The 26,068-nt window shown below is 41.7% G+C and overlaps 1 protein-coding gene across 6 annotated transcripts in view; it reads right to left on the bottom strand.

Moving 5' to 3' along the window:
* Positions 1-24,495, bottom strand: part of GRIA3 (glutamate ionotropic receptor AMPA type subunit 3) — a 155,593-nt gene extending 131,098 nt beyond the window's left edge. For 5 of the 6 annotated variants that reach the window (XR_012777304.1, XM_075513185.1, XM_075513186.1 and 2 more), the window contains exons 1-2: positions 23,575-24,495; positions 22,515-22,673 (exon numbers count right to left, since the gene is read on the bottom strand). Coding sequence is in view for 5 of the 6 variants with exons in the window: in XM_075513185.1 (XP_075369300.1) it covers positions 22,515-22,673; positions 23,575-23,665 (250 nt within the window). In the remaining variant the exon portion in view is untranslated. The remainder of the gene's footprint in view (positions 1-22,514; positions 22,674-23,574) is intronic. The other variant, XM_075513189.1, reaches the window with a different exon arrangement.
* Between the last annotated feature and the right edge of the window lie 1,573 nt (positions 24,496-26,068).

The following is a 26,068-nucleotide window of genomic DNA, read 5'->3' as shown; positions in this document are numbered from 1 at the left end:
TGCTGAACAGAATTGCTTCACTGACACCAGCAAGGCTTTACTAGATGTCCTGGATCCCAAAGCTGCATGCACAAATCTAAGCACACGCTTAGGTGTTTTGATGAACAGACACAGACTGAAGTATGTGCACAAGACACTGAACGAGAGCTGAGGGTCGCATTACCAAGAGGCTCACTCTGTTAGCAGGTCCCCCTTCAGTGACGCATTACAATCTAGCTGTACTAGGGGTATTCAGATGATTTAATCTGATTTACAGCATGGCACTTCCACACCTCCCTAGTCTCTTCTCTGCTAACACCTACTAAAGTCTCTCCTAGCAGGAAAACACCTGCAAATCGATGACTTCAAAGAACAGCCCTTCCTCCCCCCTCTCTCTCAAACTTGCTAGTAGAGTTAACAGAAAGTGAGAAGACTCCAGTAACTTCCACTGCTATGAGTTAGAAGCTCTTTTATTCACAACCACCACCCAGGCCAGAGAATATTGCTGTGATCTCATCATGTTTGTGGTCTCATCAGCATAAATACAAATGAATGCAGAACCACAGATATTTTTTAAAAATTTGGGGTTATGTTATCTCCATTACAGCTCCTCCATATTGGAAACACCATTAACAAACATTAGCTTTCCTCTGAAAATATTCTGACATTTACCAAAGTTACCAAGCTACACACATTGTTCACACCACAACTTATCATCAGTGGGTTACAATCCATGCTTTGTATCCACATCCTTCTATCCAAGAGGCTCCTAAGCCTGAATTCTTGGTGCCCCTTGAAAAGTCTAAAGTGACTCAAGGAAGAGAAGTTTTATGTGCAAAAGAATCTTCATTGTCTCCCCCCCGCTCCCTTTTTTTAATCTTTATTGCAAACAACATCTGAAGTCACTGGCAGTTCTTCTGTTTGAAAAAGTGGAATTTGATAGGTGAGACTGTGTGCTGCATACCAAATACTCACAAAAGTTAATATCAGTGATGTCATGAATTTTTGTTGTTCCGTATGTACAGTTAACCAGTCTGCTCACTGCAAACTTCTTAGTATTTTCATACTATGAGTTTCTGGTACATGATTGGATTTAATAATTTGTACTGTATTTCAAACATAGGCCTGTTTTTATGTAATGTTTCTCTGTATGTAAATAAAACACATATTTAAGCAACTTTGTTGCTATTGAAATAACTACTTTTTCAACCTACTCTTTAATCATCTGTATCAGGCCTACTTTCCAACTCATTCCTTCGCCTCTTGGTTCACAGGCGTGCTCCATCCTCAGAGATGCATTAGCATCCTTAACCCAAATCCCTCTGCAAGAGTAGCATTTATTAGAAGTATCTAAAAAACTCTCCTCTATGGCTTTTCACAAGAATCACTAAATGTGCTAACACCTTGTTTGTATACACCAACAAATTCCGAGCATCCTGCAAAAACACTGGGTAAACTTAGGAGGGAGACGAAAAACTGAGGCAGGGGGAAGTCCCAAACAACAAAGGAACCGCAACGCTATCCAAGTCTTTTCTGGTCTTGGGGACAAAAGCTCTAATCCTTATGGCAGAAAATAGAAAATAAATATAAATTTCTAAAGAGCAATGCACTGTGGATCCTTCCCTCAGTAAGTCACTTCAGTGAACCTTCCACAGCTCTCAATCAGTCCTTAATGTACCATAAGGAATTAGCCCATTTAGGGGGTATTGTTCAGCCAAGGAACAAGCAGATGAGTCTCACCAGTGCCTCAAACACAACTGTGCAATACCCCGCTCAGTGCAAAGTTGGGGGAAACAGCCTTAAAATGGCAGCATGTATTTTTATGACAGTAGTCCCTATAGCCAATCTACCAGCACCAAACAGCTTAGCTGTAGCAGTTTGGATGGTAGCTGGCAATAAATTTCTCTGTCTGAAGGAAAGTTCTCACACGGCTGTACCATTACTCTAGCTGTGCAGTGAGCTGCTGGACGAGCTCCTTCCAGAAGACCATCATCACCATGAAAGCCTGTCCCCGTTGCTGGTTATCCCTTGTTTGCAGCACCATCTTTCTGGGAGCTCAACCACTGAACAAAACTGTGCTAAGGATAGGAAGGATCTTACCGAGAGATGACAAACTGGAGAGAAACATGGCCAGTTCTGGATGACACGACTAGGCTCTGTAGGTAGGGAAGCCCTTATTCACAGCAGGCACAGACGTAACCATGGGAGGAACTGTTTCATGAACTCAATGAACTCGATTAATTTTTCAGCTCCCTTTCAAATAAGCTTTGAAAAAAATCAGCTTGCTATGCACAACAGAATAGAACCTGATATGTGACTCCAGTTAGAGATTGTAACTAAAGCCTTACTTTAAAGTAAATGTACTTGTGTCCTACCAAATATAAATGTATTAAATTTCTGCTTTACTAATTTCTTATAAATTAATTCACAATATCTTCCAGGTTTTACAGATCATAGGACTATATACAGGACTATAGTAATTTGTCTTTTTATGTATTTAAACTAATACCTTGTATGGAGCTAATGCTAGGCTATTGTTACTGAACATTGTTACTGTTTTCCTAGTCTGATTTTCAAACAGACCCCCTGACAGTGTCAAACTTTTCAAAGTGGCTCATCAACAGATTATTTTTGGACTTGAACATTTTGTAGGCCTTGGAATAGATTTATTTGGTGAACTCAGGTAGTAAAGCTTTTCAGATAGATTAATGGGCTAAGTGAAGTGCCTCTCCAGACTACAATAGAAGGCGTAAGAGACCTCATTTTCCAAGAAATGTCAGTTATAGGCACAGAAGACTTCTTTGTGCTCTGATTTTCTCCATATATTTTCCATTTACATGAGCCAGTCCAAGCCCTCCTTCCCACTGGCAATGTTATCAGTGAGACAATACCTTTCTATAACCAAAATAGCATAGAAACTTGCATAAGAAAAATGAATTTGATAACAATAGAATGACTTTCTCATAATAATTTAATAAATTGAAGACATGAAGATTTAAATCCTCTAGTAGAGCTGCATAAAAAGGACTGATGAATTCATCAGCTCTTGCAAGCCTCCCAAAAAAGCCCAGACTATATTTCTTACCCCCTTTTCTACAGAGATCACCTATAAAAGAAAAACAGGCATTCAAGTCCCTCTATTATGCTGTTCTTTGCCTCTGGGGCTAAACTCACAGTTGAATCTGCAGTAAGTAAATGTGAAACATTTAAAAATATTCTGATTTGTTTCTAATCTTTCTCATTAGAGTAATACACTCGTAACACCCTTTCTGGTTAGGAGCATGGTTGTGAACCCTGAAGTTACTGTATGGACACACAGCAAGCTACTGACCTTTATATTTTCCACTAAACCAAGAAAAGTCTGCAAAAACATGCCAGAAATGCAAGCGCAGTTCGGCTGTCACTAGCTTTAGGTAAGCACTGTCAGTCCAATATTTCAAGAAGTCTTGAGACCTACAGAAACCACACCAAATGACGAACTCCATGAACTGAAAATTCCCAGATTATTTTGTAACCATCAAAATAATTTAAAAACAAACAAAAACACCCCTTCCTGGCTCTCAATTTTTCCATAGGTTAGTGCAACTAGTCCTAAATTAAATCCTATTGAAGCCATCCTATTAAGGAAAGCGACCAGGATTTGAGTTACTGTATTGGAACAGTTTATTTTTCATTGTTCAAGTAGTAAATTTCTGTTATCCCAGCTTCTTTTTCTCATCCTCTTCAATGTATTTGCACCATCCTCAGCTGGACACAAAGTCAGTTTTTAAAGACCATTTTCAGGGCAGTTTCAGGCCCCGCACTCAGCCCAGCTCTCAGAAAATTTTTTATGGATTTAACAGCATACTTTTACATACAGTTTATCCTCTTTTTCTTGCTACTGTATAAAAAATGAAGACAGAAAATGATGGGACTAACACAGGGATGTGATCCTGCAACAAGCCAGAAATTGCTGCTACTTGCAAAAATAAATGAGAAAAAAAAGAAATGTTTTTTCCCCTCTGGATTATTCCAATGACAGTCATGTTGGTGCTATGAGTAAGGACAGCAGGAAAGACAATTTTACACAGAGTATATGTAATCCATAAATTCACAGTGTCTCTAAGCACAGAACCTTTGGGATTTTATATTGTTTTAATCTATGTTCAATAAAAATCTTGCATCCCATCAAATTTCTCTGGTTTTACATGGATTCAGATGGTGGCCAGCTGATAGGAGCCTCCTCTTTACTCTGGAGGAATCAAAATAGTCCAAAATTGTCCTCTTATTTTGTTGAGGGACTACGGGAACAGAAAGAGATTGACAGAAACAGGATAATTCAGTATCCATGAATATACAGATACACACTACATATTAGTTCCAAAAGAAGCAAGTATGATTTAATTTCTGTTCTTCAGAAAGAAAACTTGCCTTCCATAAAATCTACCCATGATACAGTAATTGAAAAATCTTTCAAAACAGCACCAGCAAACACACCAAGGTTGTGTCCTAGAAGGGAGGACTTTCAAGCAATTTCACATCTTTGAAAGAAGCGCAATTTAACTCTCTTGGCTCTGGATCCTTTGATAAGCTGTGGCGTCCCTTCACTTACTTGATCCTCCCCTTCCTCCCTCCCAGCCCCCAAAACTATCCTCAAATAAAAAAATATCCTGCTATCACACAATTAACTTGGAATAAAAACATAACATAGAGTATATTACTAGGGAATAAAGAGAAACCATCAAACTGCCACAATAAAAATATTTCCTTTTACCAAAAGGACAGTTCAAACAAATGTAAATAAGTACAGTATCTAGGATTTTCATGACTTCAGCTAAGCAGAATAATGTGCTGGGTCAAGCCAATAAGTGAAACTAATCACGCTGTACAGAGCTGTAGTCTTCTGACAAGCCGCATTCTGAAGTCTCTTTCTAAATCCGTTGTATCTACAGAGACCATTCAAACTTCCCAAATGAGGGAGAGAACCCAAAGCGCAGTCAGTTAATTAGCGCCAACGATGTGGGAAATGCAAGATAATTAAATTCTTCTCCTAAAAGATTTATTTCTGAATATCAGTTTTGGGAGACCAGGGGGAGCAAGTGAGAAATTAATCTCACCCCGTAAAACTTAACTCACCTTTGTGAGACTCTTCTCAGGAATCAAGCAATCATACTGTTGTGTAGCTTATTAAGAAACTTTACTGTTTACAGTAATATTACACAATGAGGCTGCTATACATACAATTTTAAAATTTTTGTCCTTGATATAAGCAGATGTTGTCTGCCCAAACAGGAGATGTGCACTTAACCCATGATGCAATTGCAGTGGAAAAGAATAAAAACAAGTTTGATCCGAAAGGACAAAAAAAAAAAAAAAAAAAAATCAAGACTTTTTAAAAATAAGGAAAATCAACCACGAGAGGAAACATGATTTAGAAGGTAATGGTTCTTCCTCTAAAACCACATAATCCGTGTTTCTGTGTTTAAAAAGTTAAATTGTTGCCTAAGATTAGAAAAAGTTACTTGAATAGACGACCCTGGAAAGATTGTTCAGGTGAAGAACTTGGGCTTGTGATTAACTAGATCTGAAAAATAACCAGTTATTTAAGCTAAGCAAGCCCACATGTTCTCACTCTCTTGAAAGACAAAAAACCATCCAGAAGCAGAGATTTGACTGACATCTAATGGAAGATCATGGTGGAGACTACACACCGGCACATTGGCACTTGCAATGGATATTGGTACTAATGAAGAACAAAGTAGGGGCCTGAATTAGAATATCCACCCAGCATTTTATACTGCTAAACAGAATGTTGAAAGGCAAGTTTGGACATTAGAGTGTCCAATTTCAACATCTGAATTCTCCAACAAGCTGTTAATGTCTTTATGGAGAAGTGCACAGAATATTGAAAAATATCATACATAAGGACTTTTAGCTACAAGCTATATACAAGCATCCTCTCAAATGACAATATTGCCCTTCCCTATTTCCTCCTCTGCCATTGTTTTCTCAAGAATCCAGATAACCATCACATGTAATCCTTATTATCATAATTGATCTTGTATCCTTAAAAGACAAGCAGGACAGAATCAGTCGTATTGCAGCTCCACAGAAGAATGAGAATATACCACTTAGGGAAGGCCACCTTTCCTTAGGATTCCCAGGAAATTTTCCTCTTTACTCTGAAAAGTAAAGAGGGAAGGCCACCTTTCCTTAGGATTCCCAGGAAATTTTCCTTTTTACTCTGAAGTGAACAGTAGAAAATATCACAGTTTTCCGTAATTAAAAAAAAAAAAAAAAAAAGAGAGAGAGAGAAATTCACCACTGTACTTTTCTTCCACCCTCAAGCTGTCCTTTCTGCTGAGGAACCAGCAAAGGTATTGAGAGTATGTATCAAGCAAAAATACCTGCTCTTCAACTCCTGAGTTAGCTTTTTGAGTAACTTGGTACTGCAGCTGAATAGTCAAACTTGCATTCATGCTTTAATTAGAGATAAGAGGAGCACCTACTGTTTGCATTTACAGTATATCTGGCTCATGAGCAGCAGGAGCAAGTTCAGCCATCACAACTGTTCAGCCTGTGTTGCTCTGATGCATCATTTCAGCAGGGGAGGCTTTGGTAACAATTAAGCAGAGCCATTCACAGCTGAAGAGACCCCTAAATTTTGCCAAATGCAATAGCTACTGTTTTATCCTTGCTACTGTATCTTGTCAGCCACTGCACCGCACAAGTTATCAACAGAATCCATCTCTCTCTGTGCTGACAGCATGGGGGCGGGGGTGTCTATTCTCCCATAAACGCGTAGGATATTTATTCTGCTAACTCATCCGCTTTTATAGAGGATGAGCATGTAAATAACCCATCTCATAACAGGAGATTAAATTTTTGGAGAAAGAATTTAAAAATGAAACACCATCAATTAATGGGGTTGTATTACAACAGCTTCATTGCAGAGACTGATACAAAGGAAAAGAAAGCAGAAGTGTTGAGCAGAAGGAAGCAGACAGATAAAAAGTGGCTTGCTAGGATCTGAAAAATCAATGACAAGAGATGCTCAAATGAAGCCTTTTCATGGTTACAAATGTATTATTTATTGGTAAAGAAAAATCTCCGACTATAAAGAAAAAGAAAGAACATGAGAAAAAAATTATTTTGCTATTCAGGAAATTGATAGTTTATGCCGTGAAAAATTGAAATTATGACAGAAAATATTCCATTTGAAAGCTATCATAGGTAACACAAGCTGAAGAAGAATATGATCCTTTGGCAACTGGAGAATACACGAATTTGTAGATTTCTATCCACTATACTGCCAAAAAGAACTGTTAAATACCATTTTAAGAATCATGGTGATATAAATCTGCTTCCATCCACTTACATCAGGCATGGTAAGTGGCATTCACTACTCCAGCTGTGATCTGGACTTACGTATTTTATGAAACCTTAAATGCAGTTATTTAATAAATTTGCTACAATTGCAAATATACATTAAAACACACCCAAGCATTCTACAGTTACATCCGTCACCACTGCGTACCATTGAAGTTATGTTCAATGTACAAATTAGTTCAGGTAAATATGCAGCAAGTCTGCTCTCAGGGAAGCTACTGGAGACAATGGTGTTATCTCAGATACAATCAAGTAAGCATTAGTAAAACTTAAGAAAAAAATGCTCTGAGCACTTTATTTTTGATCATTCATGACTACAGAGCAAGACAATGGAAATTTTCAAGCACAGTACTTAAAAATCTCTCTAATCTTTATTTAACGATCATAGTTTTTCAAAATATGAATCCTTCAAATATGCAGCAATGCATCAATGAAAGACCACATCCTCTAAAACGCAAGAGGTGCTTTCATTTCAACTTTTGGGGTTTGTTCTAACCCATTTTGAGTTAGAACAACAGATTGTTCCAGTGAAGGGACAGAAACTGCAGCCAAAGGGCCATCTGCTGAGCTTCTCTCCAGTGAATCCCACAGCAAAAGGTGATGTGATGAAGCAACCCAGGCAACTGGGATACACACCATTAAGTAAGCGACAGAATGAAGGATGGAAAACTTTTGAGGGTAAGTGTAGATGAACACGATCACTGCATCACTGCATTTTTTTTTTTTTAATTAAAAAAATAAGAAAGATGAAGGCATTTGCTGTGAAGCCAGAAGACTACTACTGTATGCACTGCAAACAGGGCTTGCCTCAAGGTTTTCTTTGATTTTAAAACAAAACTGCGGTAATAGAGGAGATTTAAATGGTATCTGTATCTTCTAAGAAATCCTTTACTCATTTAATAAAATAAAATTTTCTCCACCTCCACAGCAAAAGATTGTTTAGACCAGTTAGCACGCATTGGGGTTTCGTTGTGTCAGCTCATTTCAACACAAATTTGTTAACTGGCTGTTTCTAACGAAGGTACTATACTACTCTTCAGTCTGACACTCCATTCTGTATTCCTTCAAGTAACTTTTAATACTCTTGAATTAGGATTAAGAAAAGTCTATGTATACACTGCCTATAAGGACATATAATTCAGTGTATCATTTCATAACCCAGCTGTCAACAGAGACAACATTTTTATAATACATGTATTGTATGCGTGCCAGTATGAGATGAATAGTCCTGTAACTATAATCAATACCGTTCATTCAAACAACTGGCAGTAGCATTTCAGACAACTGGCAATTTCATCAGTTTCACTGGGCTGCCCAAAAATAAACAGCTTGAGAGGAATGAATGATCTCTGTGGTTATCTATAAATAATACTAATCTCAGTCATTTGTTTTAGGGGGTTCATCACTGGGAGCTGCAGAAGTCTCATATCAGTGCAAACGGCATGGCAGGCTTCAAGAAACTAAAGAAATGCTGAAAAATTATACTGTTGGTTTTTCATTCACCCAGTTACTGTATTTACATACCAGCTCCACCGAAAGCACCAGGATCCCTCCAGTGTTACAGCAGCTCCAGCTCTGCAGGAAACTCACACCATCTCAAGGATTTGTAACCATCTCAAAAGTCAAACCGGATTCAGAGAAAGCTCCAGTGATCTGAGTAAACCTACCCTGGGAATAACTAATGTCACTTCTGAAGAAACATGATCAAGTTGGGGATTTTTAACTACTTCAGTGTGAAACTTGCCCACTCGCAAAAGAGTTTTTGAGAGTGAAACAAACCTAACAGCTCAACGTGAATGAGACTAACGCTGAGGCTGATGGGTGCGAGGTGAACCCAGGCAGACAGGGAACAGAAGGCGCCATTCACAGGCCTGTTCGCTGTCTCTGGGAAGTGAAATAGCTCTTTTTTAAATTATGGTCTATCTGCTCCTATCTATCAAAGCAAGGCAAGAACAGAGAACAGAGGAAAAGGAATAAAGACAGCTGACTAAAGGGAAAAAACACATCTCTGTGGAGTACAGATCCCAAAGAAAACTTCCAAAGCCCTAAAGTGAAAAAAGATCCAATTGCTGTGGTTGAAGTGACTCTCTCCCTGGCAGCCTTGCTGGGCTGCGGGCTAGCACAGCAACACCACTGCTGCCCAGCCTGCGAGCCTGCAGATCCGTGGGTCACCGGCCCTGAGGCTCTGAACATACCTCCTGCTCCTGCAGGAAAATCTCCTAACTATTGGGAATTATTATTAGGTTTTCTACCCTATTTCACCGGTTAGGAACCACAAGATGCCTGGTGTGTGCTCTAGGGAAAACAAAGGAATGACCAGTTCTCTCAAGGACCTAGAGGTTGGCATTCATCTGCTTCCAGGCAGGGTTTGTGCTGCCATGAGGCATCACTGCAGAGAGCTCAATACACCGCCGGACTGCAGCAGGTTTCTTTTCTGTCTTGTGGATACCATGAATGGGAGGCAAAGGCGTCACCTCAGCTCCTTCACACAGAGTGTAATGCTCCAAAGGAATTCCATCAGATGAGCTCTGCAGAAATGCCCAAGCCCTCTGAATAGACTACTGAGCAGGAAGCAACAGCATATGTGCAGACATCCAGGTAACCAAGAATGTATGGACCAAGCGGTCCAAAACGCTGCTGGACCAAGTTTAAAAAGTCACATCGTTCCTTCTATAGCCATAAACAATCACTTTTCAGTCTTAAAGCCTGTTGCTCAGAAAATTTATATCCTGGCAATTAAAATAATCTTCAAGTTGTAGCATTATCCAATTTACAAGCTTATTGCTAGTATAATATGAAGGACAATCAGCACACCCAGCCACACCAAGAAAGTATTTCAGTGGGATGTTTCTAGCATAATGGTCGACAGCAAAGAAATCAATGGCACCAACTTCTTCAGAAAGGGAACACTCGCTTTCCAGTGGACAAACAGGGGAAGCTCACAACCCAGTTGGTGCCTCTACGCCTCTGAGAAGTGAGACAGGCTGTACTGTGGAAGTCGCCTTTGCAAACAGAAAGTCATTGGCTGTTTTAAAATGAAAGCCTTGATTATATTGCTAAAGTAAAATAGTCTGCAGGACATTCATAGAGAAAAGCCAGCTTTTAAGAAGGGGTGAATTTATCAAGCTGCAGATCTTCATTGCTTTGATCATCAATAATTTAAAGTTACTATTTTTTATTCTATATCGGCAATAAATCTCTACACACTTGAACTGTAATCATCACAGCAGAACACGATACGCCTCTCTCAGAGATTTAAAGTTGGACTCAGTCACCAAAAAACCCACCCCAAACAAACTGGGTAGGAGGATGGCTAAACTGGTAAAATAAAGTCTCTCAGTTTCAGGTAAATGACTAGGTAGCAGTGTACACTGCTATTAACCTGAAGTCCATAATGAGAGCTTAAATGAACAGTTCTAAGTGGACGCAGGCCTTTGTAACGGAGCTGCACTCCTGCAGTTGGCACTAATTGACCCTTTTGCTGGCAGGCTCAGCGAGGAAGGCAGTCAGCAGCGTCTGAACTGCAGGCCCTTCTCTGTCATGCAGAACAAAGTCACAGTCCTGATTATCCAGGAGGTTTGATCTTAATGCCTTACACTTCCATAGCATCTTTTATCCAGGAATGAGGCAGGTAGGATAGCAGGGGAGAATCTTAAACTGCTATTGCCCTTCCCACACCCATTTTGCAGAAGGAGGTCTCCTGTCTTTGGAGCTTTCCGATACTTTTTGCAAGTGTACTCCACATACACTGAATTACACAGCTGAATTTGAGCACCTGAAATGATAGATTAATATTTCACACATAGCTTCACCCAGGCTTCTTGAAAACACAATTAATAATCAATTTTGATTAAGTTATTTCCAAGAAGATTTTAATCTCTTTACAGAGAATGTTGCAATAGATTGAATCCAACCCAGCATACACAAGAAATGCACAGGGCTGATATAAGCATTTTTAGAGACCACATAGTAGAAAGGAGGAATCATATTAATCCTGCTTGCAATTTTGTCCAGAAAGATGCCATTTTTAAATTCATGTGAAGATCCTGATTAAGGCAGACTATTCCAGAGCAGCAGATTCTGGAATCAATTAACAAAACAATTCTTATTAACACAGGGACTCTCCAGACATTACCAAGGAAGCATAATTTTTTTTCAGAAAAGCCCGCAAGGAAAATATACTTTAATATCAAATTGTATCCTCCAGCGTATGCAGCAATTGCCTCAACTCAAGTCTCAAATGCATCTTATGTGAAACAGGGGCTAGCACTGCAGAACAACACAATAAGAATTTAAGACAGGAAGTGCAGATAATTTATCTGAATAAAGCTTCCAGGAGAATAACTGATTTATGTTGATAATGATCCAAGCTGGAACCTGACCAGGATGCAGGAGTTACCAGCATCACTACCCACAATAGGTTCACTATTCATGAAAAATAACAGGGTGTTTTTGCAGATGAAAATAGGTTAAAATGTTAGCTTTATGCTTCAGCCAAAAGACCCTGTTTTGCCAGAGATCTGTTCTTGAATTACCTCTAGAGTGACTCAGAAAAAGATGCTATGTTTTTCAATCAGGACTATCACTATTCATGCAAGCACGTAAGAGACACAATGAGTTAAATTTCACAGCAGAGTCTATGGTTTTTAGTGTCACACAGCCTCTATTCATACAAGAATTGCAAAATCCATAAACTGATGCAGAGAGAGAGAGAAAAGTAGTGAAAGGTTCACAGCTATAAAAATACATATATGAGGGGAAAGGAAAAAAAGAAAAATGAAAATCTGAAAGTAGAGATTGTATAAGTGACTCCTGCTAAAAGCAAGGTCAGCACTTTCCACTGGAGACTATTTGATTTACACTATTTTGTTTCAATTGAAAAACAAAATCTTTCCTTGGCAGATTCTGCTCTACACAGTCTATTATAGATACTTCTGAGATACCCAGCATCATTTATAAAGAGACACTTATTACTGCTGAACGTGAACATTTTGTTAAATTTCCCAAAGTTCCAAGAGGAAATACATGCGACGCTACACAAGGGGTTATTCAGTTAGTTGTTGAAGTCAAGAGCCTGGACAACCTGGGTAGTGCTGGAGGAGAGGTGCGCTACTGATTAAGATGCTCCGAGTCTCCCTTGAAGAATCCATTGGCTGCCCTGGACCCACATCCCCCACTTACCCAGAGGCTTAAAGCTAGGAATACCCCATGAAGGACCGCTCTGTTTTTAACCCTTTACTGGCTTCACTCCTTCAAACTCCTGCAGAGCTACTCCAAATTTACCCTGGTGTAAATCAGATCAGAGGAAGACTCCATTATGCATCTTGACTGCCCGTACTTATCTAATGGGTTACAAAGAGGCTGTTTTTTCTTTCTGTTAGGGTAGAACAATGAAGCACTAAAACATTTAGGTACCAGTGGTCATTGCAGACACGCACAACTACGTATCACTGCTTGCAATTTATTTTTGTGTTATTGAGCACAAGTGGCAGTAAAGCATATCCGATGCATATGAATGCACACCTTTGAAACAGGACGTTGTGGTTGTAGAAACCATCACTACATTTACTACGCTCTGCATGTAGTAAAGTATACTGATTCACGCTTTAAAGAAGGCAACATCTGCACCTGGAGCACCAAACTTTAGTAGCGGAAAACTTCAGGAGGGTTAACTGGTCTTATTTTGATCAATTTTGGGCTTATCTCACTGCCTCTCCAGGTAATAAAGTAAGTTGCCTGTAGATGGTGTGGGAAGACATGCTATACATACTTTAACTGACAAAAATTGTCTATCCATAAAATCCATCACAAGCAGCTTGAACTACATACCCTGAAAAATGCAGACAGCTTCTTCCAAAACACAATTTTTTTTTTTCACATTCATCATCCATATGTCATTATAAAAATTGGACAGAACAGGTGCTTTTACATTGAAAAAGGCAGATTCATGTCTGCAGAAACATCTTGCTAACTTGGACAGGCTTCACCAAATTGTTTCAGTCAAAAAAAAAAAAAAGTACAAAACCCAGAAATCATCATTTCCAAAACAAAACATTTGGCTTCACCTGAAACAGAGTCAATTTTTTGAAGTCTGAAACTATTTAAAAAGCTTTTATTTTTAATTCTCTAATCTTCTGGTTGATCCGAATCTAATCTTTAAAACTTTTCTGGAACTACATCTGAAATGAAAGATTAGCAAGTCACACAGCTCCCATCATTCCCAATCATATGTGTTTTTTGAAGTCACGCAACATAATGTTCTGGGACATACAATCCATTTCTCGGATGCACAGAACAGCACTGAGATAATGGTTCCATGGAGGAACTCCATGGAGGAACTCAGTGTGAGCTAGCTGAGGCATTCAATATAAATACATGAAAACTACCGTTAGTCATGAGAATCACTCTGCTGACATGGCTAAAATAGGAAAGAAATAGGATTAGCTGGCATAGGACGACCATGTACATTTTTTCCTCTTTAGTATTACTTTATATTCATCAAGAAGTCATAAGTAAATAGGCACAAAAAGCAATGTTTTGAAAAGGAAATTCAAAGTAGGATAGCAGATATTATGCTGACTGCTCAGTCATTCAGCATTTCCTTAGGTCCAACTCCTTTTGACATACTCCACGATGGTAGCGAAGCCACTCTGGAGATGCTACCTGACTGCTGCACACTTTGGAGAAAGATGGTCGAGTACATTAAACTTGCTAGACAATTTAGATCCCTCTAACAGTTTCGATTCAATGCAGGGTTAGACCCTGGGTCAGTCCTTGGCAAATCAATGGACACTAATTAGCTCTCATCTAACTGGTGGGAAAAAAGAATGCACATGAACTTGAGTTTTCTGACCATCAGACTTCATTAGAATCCAAACTTGGTGACACAAGTGATAAAGCCTAAGACAACAAAACCCCTGTAATCAGTAAAAACCAATGTCTTACCATATTCTGCTGTAGAGAGGCTATGGAAAGTTAATCACCTAAAAAAAATGATCAATTACCATTTCTCCCCAAGCCATCTCTCCCCCTGCACCTCCCCCTCAGAAGAAAACCACAAACAATGACAATCACCAAAAAGTTTTAAGGAATTTAGCATAGACAGCAGGGTACAAAGACCAATCAAGATGTGCGTCATGATGCAGCAACCCTGTGATTCACAAGACCTGATCCATGTTCACTAAGTGGGTTGCAGCACCTATCTCAGACTAAGATCTCGGAAATGGAAATCAGACAAAGAAATCATGGAAGGCACCAATCCCTGAAATGCACTGCCGCACATCTCTTGGAAAAGCTGGCAGCTGTGAGATACTGATTACAGCACGTTCCACAGACCTCCCTGGGAGAAATCAACAGGCAACACCGCTTCTAGTAAAGACGGTTCTTTCTCCCACCACTCAAATAAGCAGCCTGAGTGTGGGTCAGGTAGGCAAGAATTGGGCACATGCTGTGCTGCAGAAGTGTGGACCACACTTATAATAAAGATCCGGGGCGTGTAGGAGACAAAGAACTTTACAATATTGAACTTCCTTTCTTTCCAACAGCTTTGCTTATTTCAGGTGAAGAGCTGAAAATTTCTCCCTTGTCAAGTGATAGATTGGCTTGCGGTACAGCTGCGACACATGTTCTCCCAGGTCCATCAGCGGGAACGTACGTCGTCTTCTGGCAAGGACAGCAAATTAGTAAGTGCTAATTTCAATTTATTTTTCAGAAGCATGAAGAGTAGGCTGGTTTTTGATGGGTTTTTTTGCTTTTTGCTTTTGGGTTTTTTTTTGGTTTTTTGGGGGTTTTTTTGGTTTGGTTTTTTTTTTTTAGGAAGTGAAGTGGAAGAAGTGATCAATAAAATGAAAAACACACTGTTAGCCGAAGTTTTCCAAGTTTTTCACTGCAAACAGCCCTGCAATACCTGTCTGATAGAGGTAAATTGTATTACCCTCATACAAGAGATAGAAGAACTGTGCTACCAAAAGTACCAATTGATTTACTCCAAATCACACTAAGAGCCATCAGAACGCTCCACAATTTCCCAGGTTCTGTCCCTTTACCACATGGGCTGGGCCCAAATGTTTGATGTTTGCATATGACAAAAACTACTGATGATGAAATCAGCAAGCACCATTACACACATCAGTGCAGGAGAAAGAGGTGTGAAAATAATGAAGTATACGTGGAATGAAGTAAGAATGCATGGACTATATACCATCAGAGAATGGATATACATTTCCCAGATATCGGCATATCATTTTAAAGACAGTTCTTGTATTAAATAGGACTCAAGACAGTGAAGTCACTGCGCAGCCCTGCACTTTTTAAAAAATTCTTGATCAGAATTTCAAACATCACATTTGAATAAACTCCAACAAATACAAGCCCAACACAAGGGCAGGACCAAGCATCCAAATGCAATCACATAACTTGAAAGTGGTCTGAAAGTGAACATGTAAATTGTGTTTGAAAAAAAACAAACCAAAAACCAAAAAACTTTCAGCCTATCCGAAATGTGCAAATAGCTTAGTAAAATAATTACATACAAGTGACCAGACAGGTCGCTCCATTGCAGCAGAAGAGTGCTCACCTGGGTTATTATCCAGTTCTAGGAGAGCAATTCACCCTTTTTACAAGTGCCTGGGCAAGTTATTTGCAGCACACTGTCCCTGCAGGTTGATCCTCATGCATAAGGGCTTCTGTGCCTCCTGTGCTGGGTATGTGTGAGGGCTGCACGTTGCCACTCGCTATTTTAGAAGCGGCTAAGATGAGAAAATAGACCCAGTGCCTCAGACACCACAAGAATACGCAGGAATGACTGCTAGGTGGATTCATTGACATAACTGCTTCCTACATCCACTCTACCTCTTTACACAGAAACCTTATCACCAGTTTCTCTCTTGCTCTGTGTATATATGATAGTTTTACCCCGAATAATTACATCTTGGTGAGATCAACTAAAAAGGCACGCACTGCCTTTGAATGTTTCACATAGCTACGCGCCGATAAATTAACTCTGCATTTCTGGTGCTATAGAAATACCTCCAAACTCCCCAACAGAGTCAGGCCAGAGCACGTACTGTGAAGCTGTGAGATAGTTATTAGTGTCCACACCGCAATGACTACAAACAGCCAAACATGAGTGTCTACTTTGGAGTCTTCGTCAGATGACTGCACACAAAAAACTCCAAGATGATTTGAAGTTTGAGGTTTCTAGGGCATCTGATATTCTGAAGATCAATAATAATATAAAGCAAGTGATATAATGGAGGGAAGCACGCCTCTGCTTCTGATGGGAAACCCAACACATGCACATTTAGAAGAAAAAGAATCCCCATTGATAAAATCTGGAAATTGCTTCACTGCAGTGGTCAGCACACAGTTTCACAGAAACTGGTTTAATCTAAATCAATCATTTTTATATTTCTATTTTTAGATTGCCACGTTGTTCCAATGGAGGTACAAGCCCATGTATAGCAAACCTCACAGCAATAGAGTTTTTAAGCTGCCTTACGAGCTCCCTCAGAAAGGGGGCCATGGCCTTCCAGTGATGTATACTTTACAGCACCATAGAAAGTACTGATCTTAGGCTGTAACTTAAATGCCAAATACGAACTCAACATAAACATCTTTCTCACAATAAATGAACATGAGTTTTCAATTATATGGCTTGGCTTGGTTTGAAACTGAACTATGAAACCAAACTGTTGCTGCTTTAAAAATAACATATTCTGAAACACTTTAAGGATGCCTAACTAAATCAAAGTTAGCATTCCAAAATTGGTAATGACAAAATATGTACTTTAAATGGAAAAATGTTAAATCGCTGGATTCTGACAATAAAGAATCATTAAAGATACATCAGCTCCCTCATTTCACACCTTCTTGCATAACAGTCCTACACGTGCAGTAGGACGGCCTCCCACCTCGCAGACACTGAACACAGCGAACCCAGAGGAAAGAAACCCACTGTTTTCTGTGGCTCTTGGACAAGCTCCCGAGTCAGCCTTCAACAAAACTGTAGTTTTTTGTTGTTGCTAAAAGCTCCTGTCACATGCTTGCTTCCCATCATGGCACCTCCGTTTCCTCCTAGAGATAAACTACAGCTGTTTCACATTTTATTGGAATGTGTAGTTAGTCAGTAGCTCTCCAACCCATGCCAATAGTCTCATGGGTCCTCCAGGCCCAGTGCTATATAGGAGAAGTGAACAATTTCATCTCTGCATCTGCACAAAATCCTTCCGAAACTGAACAAGTAAATGGCGGTCTTCATTGTGCTTCTCAAAAAAGTGTCCATTCATATGAGATTTTTTTTCCATCTCTACAGCGTGAGTTAAATGGAACCCTAACATCTAAACAGTATGTAAATGGTCCGTATGTAGCAGAGGAGGAGAGAAAGGAGAGTCAGCTTATTTTAAAATTAATTTAAGAAATAATAAAACATACTTGAAAGCAGTATGGTTCCTTCCACTAACACTGAGATCACATTCAGCTTAATGACAAATCATCTGCTCTGCCACAAAGTGGAAAGAAACTTTAGTTGGAACATATCCTTCACCTTTTGGCCTATCCCAATATTGCAAAAGCTTTGACCCCTAAACTAAATCCAGCTGATTTTCTTTGTCACACAGCAGTAACATGCAATACTTGAACAAGTTCCACAGCATAAAAGGCATTTTCAGGGATCTGTAATGAACAGAGTTGTGCAGAAAGCACATTTCCAGGTGTTTTACTACAGAATGCTGGGAGAAACCACAGTGCATTCCTTATCGGGAGAGTGAGGCACCTACGCGGTGGTCTCTACTCATGCAAAAACACCAGTACATGGCCCAAACTTGGCACCACTTCCAGCAAGACATGCTTATGCTTTTGGCAGAAGGGAACTGACCACTTTCAGCATCAGTGTCCTTTGCCAGCTGGCCAAAGAGTACACAGATGCAAGGGAAGCAAATTATCTGCCCACTGGCAAAAAGAAATGCTGAGCAGCACCTAAGGATAAAGTGTGTGTGTGTGCACATGTGCGAGTGAGTATGCATGTGAGCATATATATATATATATATATGCACCTGTGCTTTGGGAAAGGGAGTAATACAGTTAAACTTGAAAAATTGTCTGCTGCTAACCTGTGGTATCATTTTCTGCAATGTTCTCACAACAACAAACAGGCACTTTTTCCATCAAAATCTTCCAAGTTGAATTTTAAAGACTAAACACAAGGACTGCAGGGATGCTAAAGAAAAATTTTCTAAAAAAGTCTGAAATCAGACCCCCTCAAGAAAGTGTCCATACAATCACTTACAGGATTTTAGCAACTTAAGGTAAGCATGTCATTGTATCTTCCCTCTTTTTTTGGCCTCTTTAAAGAACAAGTGCCTGTGGAAAAAACACTACACATCAACATTTGGTAAAATATAAAAAGCCTTCTGGGTTCAGAAGATATATGAGAAATGACTCAGAAAAATTAACGGGACAAGAATTTGCAGCTGATGGGTTAGGTTTAGCTGAGAGAGGAAACCTGCCTGTAGATTAATTAGATTCAGCAATCACAGCCCCTTTTCACCCATACACATCCCACCTCTATCATTACATGATCAACAGATTTTAATGAAAACTAATGCTTTCTTTTGAGAAATTCCATGGGGACTACGTATAAGGTTGAGTTTACTTTTCTAAATATTTCTTGAAAATTGTATATAACGCAAGTGCACATTTGTTGGCTGTAAAGGTGTACAACAGCAATTTTTTGCAATGACAGTGCAGAGAGGGAATATGAGATCTGTGTGCTAATGAGCTGACACTGCAGAGGCTAGAGCAGTGTTAGTATAGTGCACTACAAGTGCAGAGCAGAAAGACATACGCGGGTTATTTCTAGGGAATATGATCCACAGAACTGTACGCATAATTCAACATTAATACTAACATCCTTCATCAGAGGTTATAAGAAAAGCATGAAAGTTGCTTCAGTGATGAATTTATACATTTGAGTTGTTATATTCATATTATTCTGAAAAAGCCAGCTCGCTCCCTACATGAGCATTTTTGAAGAAAATATAACATCCACGTTTTACTTGATTTCATTAATTCACAGGTCAAGTTAACTTTCTTCCTTTCTGTTTTTTCTGACGGCAAAAAGCTGCATATTTTAAAAGACGTAATAAATCCCCCCAGAGCCAACTGATAAACTTCAATTCACCCTTAAATACACTGGACTTTTCATCTGTGTGTGCATTTGCTCTCTGTTAAGATATCATACAGCTGAATAAATAGGTGGGCAGATAAATACAGAGCGGATGAATACTGTATGCATGCATGTAAATTAAATATACAGAGAGGGGCTCAGTGCTAGCACTGAAGCAGGGAATACATGTACATCAATCAGATTATGCATCATTTAATTGAAAAAGGAATGAGAGGGAGGGGCTTAGGGCAGGCATTTTCTTTTGCTTCTAAACAAGTTTGTTCCCATGTTGGGATATTGCCAAATCACCCCTACCAGAGGTGGGCTTTTTATCTCTGGCTCATGAGGATACTTCAGAAGAGATTTGTTTCTCCTGCCTCTGGAATGCACCAGATTGCACCAAGCGGGATGTGCAGCTGTACACTAAGAACATAAGTCTTTCCTGAGCAGAGCCCCCCTCAATTCCTGCACACATGAACACTTACTACAGCCACTATCATATAAATCAAAGCAAAGGAGAATGAAAAGTATTATTTTATGGATACTGACTAGTAGAGGCACTAGGCTCAAGCTACACATGCTACTTTCTCTGATTTCCCTTCAGTTCCTTCACCTATCCCACCACAAAGTCAGTCAGAGCCTCCCTCTCCAGTGAAGGCAGTCAGAGTCACTGCAGGTTTCTCTCCTATGGATCCCTGCCAATTGCAAATATTGATCAAACGGCTGTGTGACAGCACTGGAGACAATTTATGCTTATCTCCAAGAGAAGTAAAAATGTTGAGGAAAGAACTCCTTCATGGATACGGCAGCACCCTGAAAGTATCTGCCACTCCATTGGGAAGTGAGGATGTGATTAAGGGTACTTCGGCCAGAATGTTTTACATGTTAGCCAGGTAGCGTGAGGAGCTATCAGTCCATCCTAATGCACCGATATGTATGAGCATTCTGACTTTCAAAGATAATTGCTTCCAGATCCAAAAAGAGCAACTGTTCTTCTATTTTTTTTTTTTTGAGCTACTGAGACCTATTATGACTGGTGGCTTGGACTCACCGTATTCTTTTCCTACCAACAGTATTACCAGATGGTTGACATAGCTATGGACAAGGTCACCTTTCCATTTTCTTTCTTTTGTTTCTTTTTTCACATCTTCTATTTTTAAATAGGTTACTGTAGGTTGGTATTCTCTGGTCTACGGTTTCTCCAGAGATTTAAGTTTTTCCAATTTTACTACACTGGTAATATGTGTGTTGGAACATGCAGCCCTATACTACAGAAAACCATCTCATCTTACTAAAATCGCCACAGCTTTCACTAAGTAATGACAAAAATCATTAGATGTCAGAATACGAGAAGCACGCTGACTAAATAATACAGTGAGTGCCTCTGAATGAGCGTGTGGTTCACTTGTCTTGGTGGGATCTGTAAAGAAGTGCTGGTAGAACTTTTAAAAAACAATTAATAATTAATCACCCAAGCACTTTAATGTATTTAGTTTAAATCCATATAATTGATATTTAGGAAACTATGTTTGAGATACAGCCTCTTGAAGGGATTACACTGATTAAGGATTAATAGTCTGATGTTTGTTGTAAGAGCTGTTGAGGCTAGATAGGATTAGTAAAATAAGATGCAAAGTACAGACATGCTTTTATTTACCATTTTTTCCACTTTACCAAATATTTTTATCGGATATTATATAATAACTCCCCTGAAAATGTTTTAAAGGTCCTAATTCAAAGCCCTTTAAAAAGTGTGATGCTGCACTAGCAAGAAGCAGTCACATGGGGGATATGTTAGAATATCAATCCAAAATTTGTCCAAATATTTCTTTACTGTATATTTTCTAACCATCAGCTTTCTCAGAAAATACCTGAAATCCTAGAAGAATAAAATATCTACTTGTCCAGCCTTCTGATTATACGGCGTGGGAGAGGAATATAAGAACTATCCTATCCCCAACAAACAAAAAATTAAATAAGATATTCGAAACATGAAATTCTTTTAAAGCAAGAGATACTAGTTTCCTGTACTCCAATACTTCATTGTTTTAGTACAATGCTTCCTCTTTGAACATTTTATACTGCGAGCATATGAACAGGAATCTTGTTCATAACACAAAGTGAGTACATTGCATTCAGAGGTCCTTTAGATCATGTACAGACATATTTCTGTATACTGCAAAGTGCATGCAACTACCTCGCAAGAAGACTCCATTCATTTTCAAAGGTTTACAATAAAAACTGTATAAAACTGAATTTGAACACATTAGTAAAACAAATATTCAGGAACTACTATTGGTAAAGGAATGCTTTTTTAAATGCAGAACACACACCAGTCTTTCAGAAAGAGATTTCGCATTTTAACACCACATTAACACTACTCAAAGTTCTATTTTGCTTCTTCTATTAATAAAGGCTCAAATTATACATATGCACTGCTTGTGCAGAGCTATTTCTCATAACGCTAAGCGTTCTGATTCCATTTTCTCTCCCCTCAGCTCTAACAGTATTTGTCAGTTTACAGTCTCTTCAGCTTTTAACAGGACTTTCACTGTAAGAAAACAACCCAGTATTTCAGGGCAGAGGAGGCAAGTAAGCCCCTCTAGCTTTGTCCCCTCAAGGTCACTTGTAAACAGCTGTTTCTCTTTTATCCCTACATGGTATTATTTGCAAATTATGCTGTTTCACACGGCTAGGTTGTAGCCTCAACAGAAAAGGGATGTTACTTCAGCGGCAATTCACTGATCACAGCTACACAGCGCTGCTATATAAATAACATGGTTGTTTTTCTGGAAAACAAAACTAAAGGGGTGAAAAGAAGTGGTGAGACAACTTTCCCTGAGGTATTATTCAACCATATAATGCTGCAAATCCACTAAACCTCATGTCAGTACACACATTTGTTGCACTATATTGTATGAACAAGAACTCTAGGCTGCCAGAGAGAAATTGAATGTAAGGATAGATAACAAATTTTTTTTAAAAAAAGCAAGTATTTACTTACAAGCATTTGTCACTGAAAAACTGTTGGAAGAGTCCAAGTGATCTACATGATAGTTCAAATGGAAGGGCTTTTCTGTGGTATTTTGGTTTGTGTTGTATAACTGCACAGCAAATCGAAATGCACTGTGCTCCTGAACAGTGTTCCTCATGAAAAGTCCACCTAGGATGGAAAAAAAAAAAGAAAACAGGGAAAAGGTATTTCAGAATGAATGTCGAGGAGAAACAGTGGCAATAAGTTACATTTGCATACTGCACATCTCAGGAAAGAATGAGCAGGAGCAGGCTGAGGCTGAGCACATAATTCTGACAGAGCACGTACATGAAATATATACTCCAAGCCCAAAGTTAGGCTTTTAAAGCCACACATCACACCCAGGTGCCCCCTGAGCAATCGGGAGTCACTGGGAGCTGCAGCTGCACCTTGAAAACCAGGCCACTTATACACGGATGCCCACACACAGATTTAAAAGTCTAACTTGGGGAACCGTGGCTCCTAAATTATCTCCGGAGTACCCCAATAACGTCTCTGTGGAGTTATTTGCTAGGGACACGGGTGGCGTGCGGCATGGCAAACGTGCGGTTTTAACGGTCTGGTGGAGAACACGCACAGCTGAGCGCTGCTCCCAGGGAAAAAACCCAAGTTTCGCTCGCATGCCCTCAGCCTTAGGGCTCACCCGGCCCCAGGTTTAGGGCACCTCGTTACAGATTCACGCCGTTACTCTCTCACATTATTTGCTACACGGGATGCGCTGCTTCAGGGCACGATTCCGCATGAGCACGGACCAAATGCTCCTGCCGCTCCTGAGGTGAATGGACAGCGCAGCAGCCCGGCACCGCTCACAGCCGCCCGCCAGCGCAGCCCAGGCACCCTTTCTGCCTCTCGCTCGCAACAACGGGCAGGAGCCGGAGCGGGGCTGGCCCCGAGAGCTGCCGCGGCCGCCCGCGCCCCTACCCGGCGGCGCCCGGGCTCGCCCCCCGCCGCCCCCCGCTCCCCCTCCACACAACTTCCCCTCGGCTGGCGGGGGGAAGGAGCGGGTCGCGGTGCCGCGGCGGGCGCTTACCTATACTGATGGTGTTGGGGAACCCTGCCAGAGCCTCCCCCAGCAGCCCCGCCAGCAGCAGCAGGAGGGTCCGGGGCGCGCTCTGCCCCATTTTCTTCAGCCCCTGCGGTTCAGCCCCTAAAACGAAACTGGCGGCACAGGCATGGGCGCAACTGGAGACTCGGAGTAGTGTCAATGGTGGTGGCGATGCTGGCGGAGGTAGTGGGGAGGATGGTCCCCCTCCTTTCTTCCCTTCTTTTTTTTTTTTTTTTTCCCTTCCCCAAATCCCTCTCCTCTTGTCTTCACCCCAGCCTGGGAGGGCTCATTGGCTGCGAGGTTGCCTTTCTCCCCCCGTCTCCAGCAGCCCCCCCCCAGCGCAGGGACTTCCCCCAAAGATGGTGGGTAGCGGAGCCGGCGAGGCTGCTCCGCCCGGGCCGGGAGGGGGTTATCGATCAAACTTGGCGTGAGGCGGGATGGCAGCCGCCCGCCGCTCGGCTCGGCCCGCCCGCCCAGCCTCGGCGCTGGCGTCTCCCGGCCGCGGCGGCAGCGCTCGGGGCTGCGGTCGGAGGGAGCTCACCGGCCTCACGTGGGCCGGCCCCCGGGCTGCAGCTGGCCCCTTTAAAGCTGCATCGCCTCGGCGTGTGTGTGAGTGCGTGTGTGAGTGCGGTGCGTGCGCCGGGCTGCGGGCGGGGGAGGGGCGGGGAGCCGAGCCGGGGCCGGCAGAGGAGGGCGGGGGGCGCGAGGGGGATGCGGCCGGGGTGCTGCCCGCGCCCGGCGGCGGGGCAGGGCCGGGGGAGGCGGGCGGTGCAGGCGCCTCAGGGCCCGGGGCCGAAAGGCGGCAGAGGCGCCTCAGGGCCGGGGGCGAGAGGCCCCATGAGGGCGGGGGCAGCCGGGTGCCGCCGGGCCTGCCCCTCGGCGGGCGGAGGACGGCGCCCGAGGTGCGGGGGCGGCCGGGGGCGAGGGCCCGCGCGGCGCCCGCGGCGCCGCCTGAGGGGAGAGGGCTGGCGGGGAGGCGGGAGCGTGGGGGGGGGCCGGAGGGAGGGCTGGAAAAGGCCACAGGGCAGCCAGCGAGGAGCGCGAAGGGGCGATGCACTTTCCCAGAGGGGCCGCCTGCCCTGGCCCGAGTTTTCCTCATCCCTCCTCCAGTGCTAACGGCTGGGGGGGGGGGGGGCTCCCGCATTCATCCGCCCACAGTGCCATGAAGTGAAGAAAGACAAGGACGAGTTTATCCCACACAAGGGAATATTAGGTCCTTCCCAACCTCCACTAAAGGAAGGAAATCCAACAAAGTCTCCCTGTTTCATCCCGTATGCTAGAAGAAGCCAGACAGGGAACATCTCTGTCAGACGCTGTGTTGTGCCAGCACAGAGCACAAAGCATGGCCTACCCGATAGCCGCAGGGGAGCAGGCCGGTGGGTGTTGGACATCCTGTGTAGCTCTCTGCTACCCACCTCTTGGCTGAGCACCGATCTCGATACGCCCCTGGCCTGCACATCCATAGGGAGCTATTGTGCTTCTGCTTGAAGCTTGGCTCCCTGAGGGGTTGATCTTGCACCCGTCTCCTTGACACCTCGCTATATGGATCCTGCAGCTCTTTTCTCTTTTTGCTGCTTTGAGGCTCACAAAACTGTACAAAATGGAGACAGAAGAGAGGTATTAGGTCACCTAGTCCATCTCATAGGCCCAGGGAAGATTGTTCTTCACTTAATGTTTCCTTTTCCTCTGATTTCAGCAGGTCACTTTCCCTTGGTTTTCCTCTGCCTTTCTTTTCTTAATCTCAGACTCTGGTGTTCTTTGGGTCTTTGTTCAGTTGAGTTAGGGATAATATCAAAAACAGTTGGCTTTGCATTTGCAAAATAATCATCCAGTGCCACTGGCTGTAGCTTCATGTAAGTACTCGAGATGTAAGACGGTGGCAGATTACTGCATGCAATGAATAACATCAGAGATTCAACCACTACTCCTGAAGGAAGCCAAAGGCACAGGTGAAGAACATTCACGACACAGGAGCATAACGTACACCTTTAGCAGCATATATGCAACTCCTACTTACTCCTAGGTGCATGCATTGGTTGCTACATGTTGTATGTTCCTTTATGAGAACCATGCCCAGAAGATGGAGTCTATCCCAGTTCAGGCAGGGGCAGGGATCAGGCTGTGGGGTGGCTGGTAATGTTCCCTGTTTAGATTGAGATGGCAGTCGTCACTGTATCTCTCTGTTTAAAGAAATGGTTATCTGTATGGATAGGTGGGGTATAAAGTCCATCTTTATAGCACTCCTCAAGCTCAAAGCACTCTACAAATATTACCTATGAATGTCTGTAAATATCCCCATGAAGCATGATTGTATTCTTCGTCTCTTACAGATGTGAAAACTTAAAAATCAGGGAAAGCAACTGGCCCAGCTCACCTAGGCAGGAAGTTTCAGACCCAGAATTAAGATCATGAGCAACAGCCTGGCTTCACTGTAGAGCACTCTTCTCTCAAATGTCCTTTAGTAAGCGTAGCAGATCTG

This window comes from Mycteria americana, chromosome 10 (genome assembly GCF_035582795.1).
Source record: "Mycteria americana isolate JAX WOST 10 ecotype Jacksonville Zoo and Gardens chromosome 10, USCA_MyAme_1.0, whole genome shotgun sequence".
Taxonomy (NCBI): Eukaryota; Metazoa; Chordata; class Aves; order Ciconiiformes; family Ciconiidae; genus Mycteria; species Mycteria americana.
Note: the sequence above shows the minus strand (reverse complement) of the source record. Positions and strands in the feature narration are given on the sequence as shown.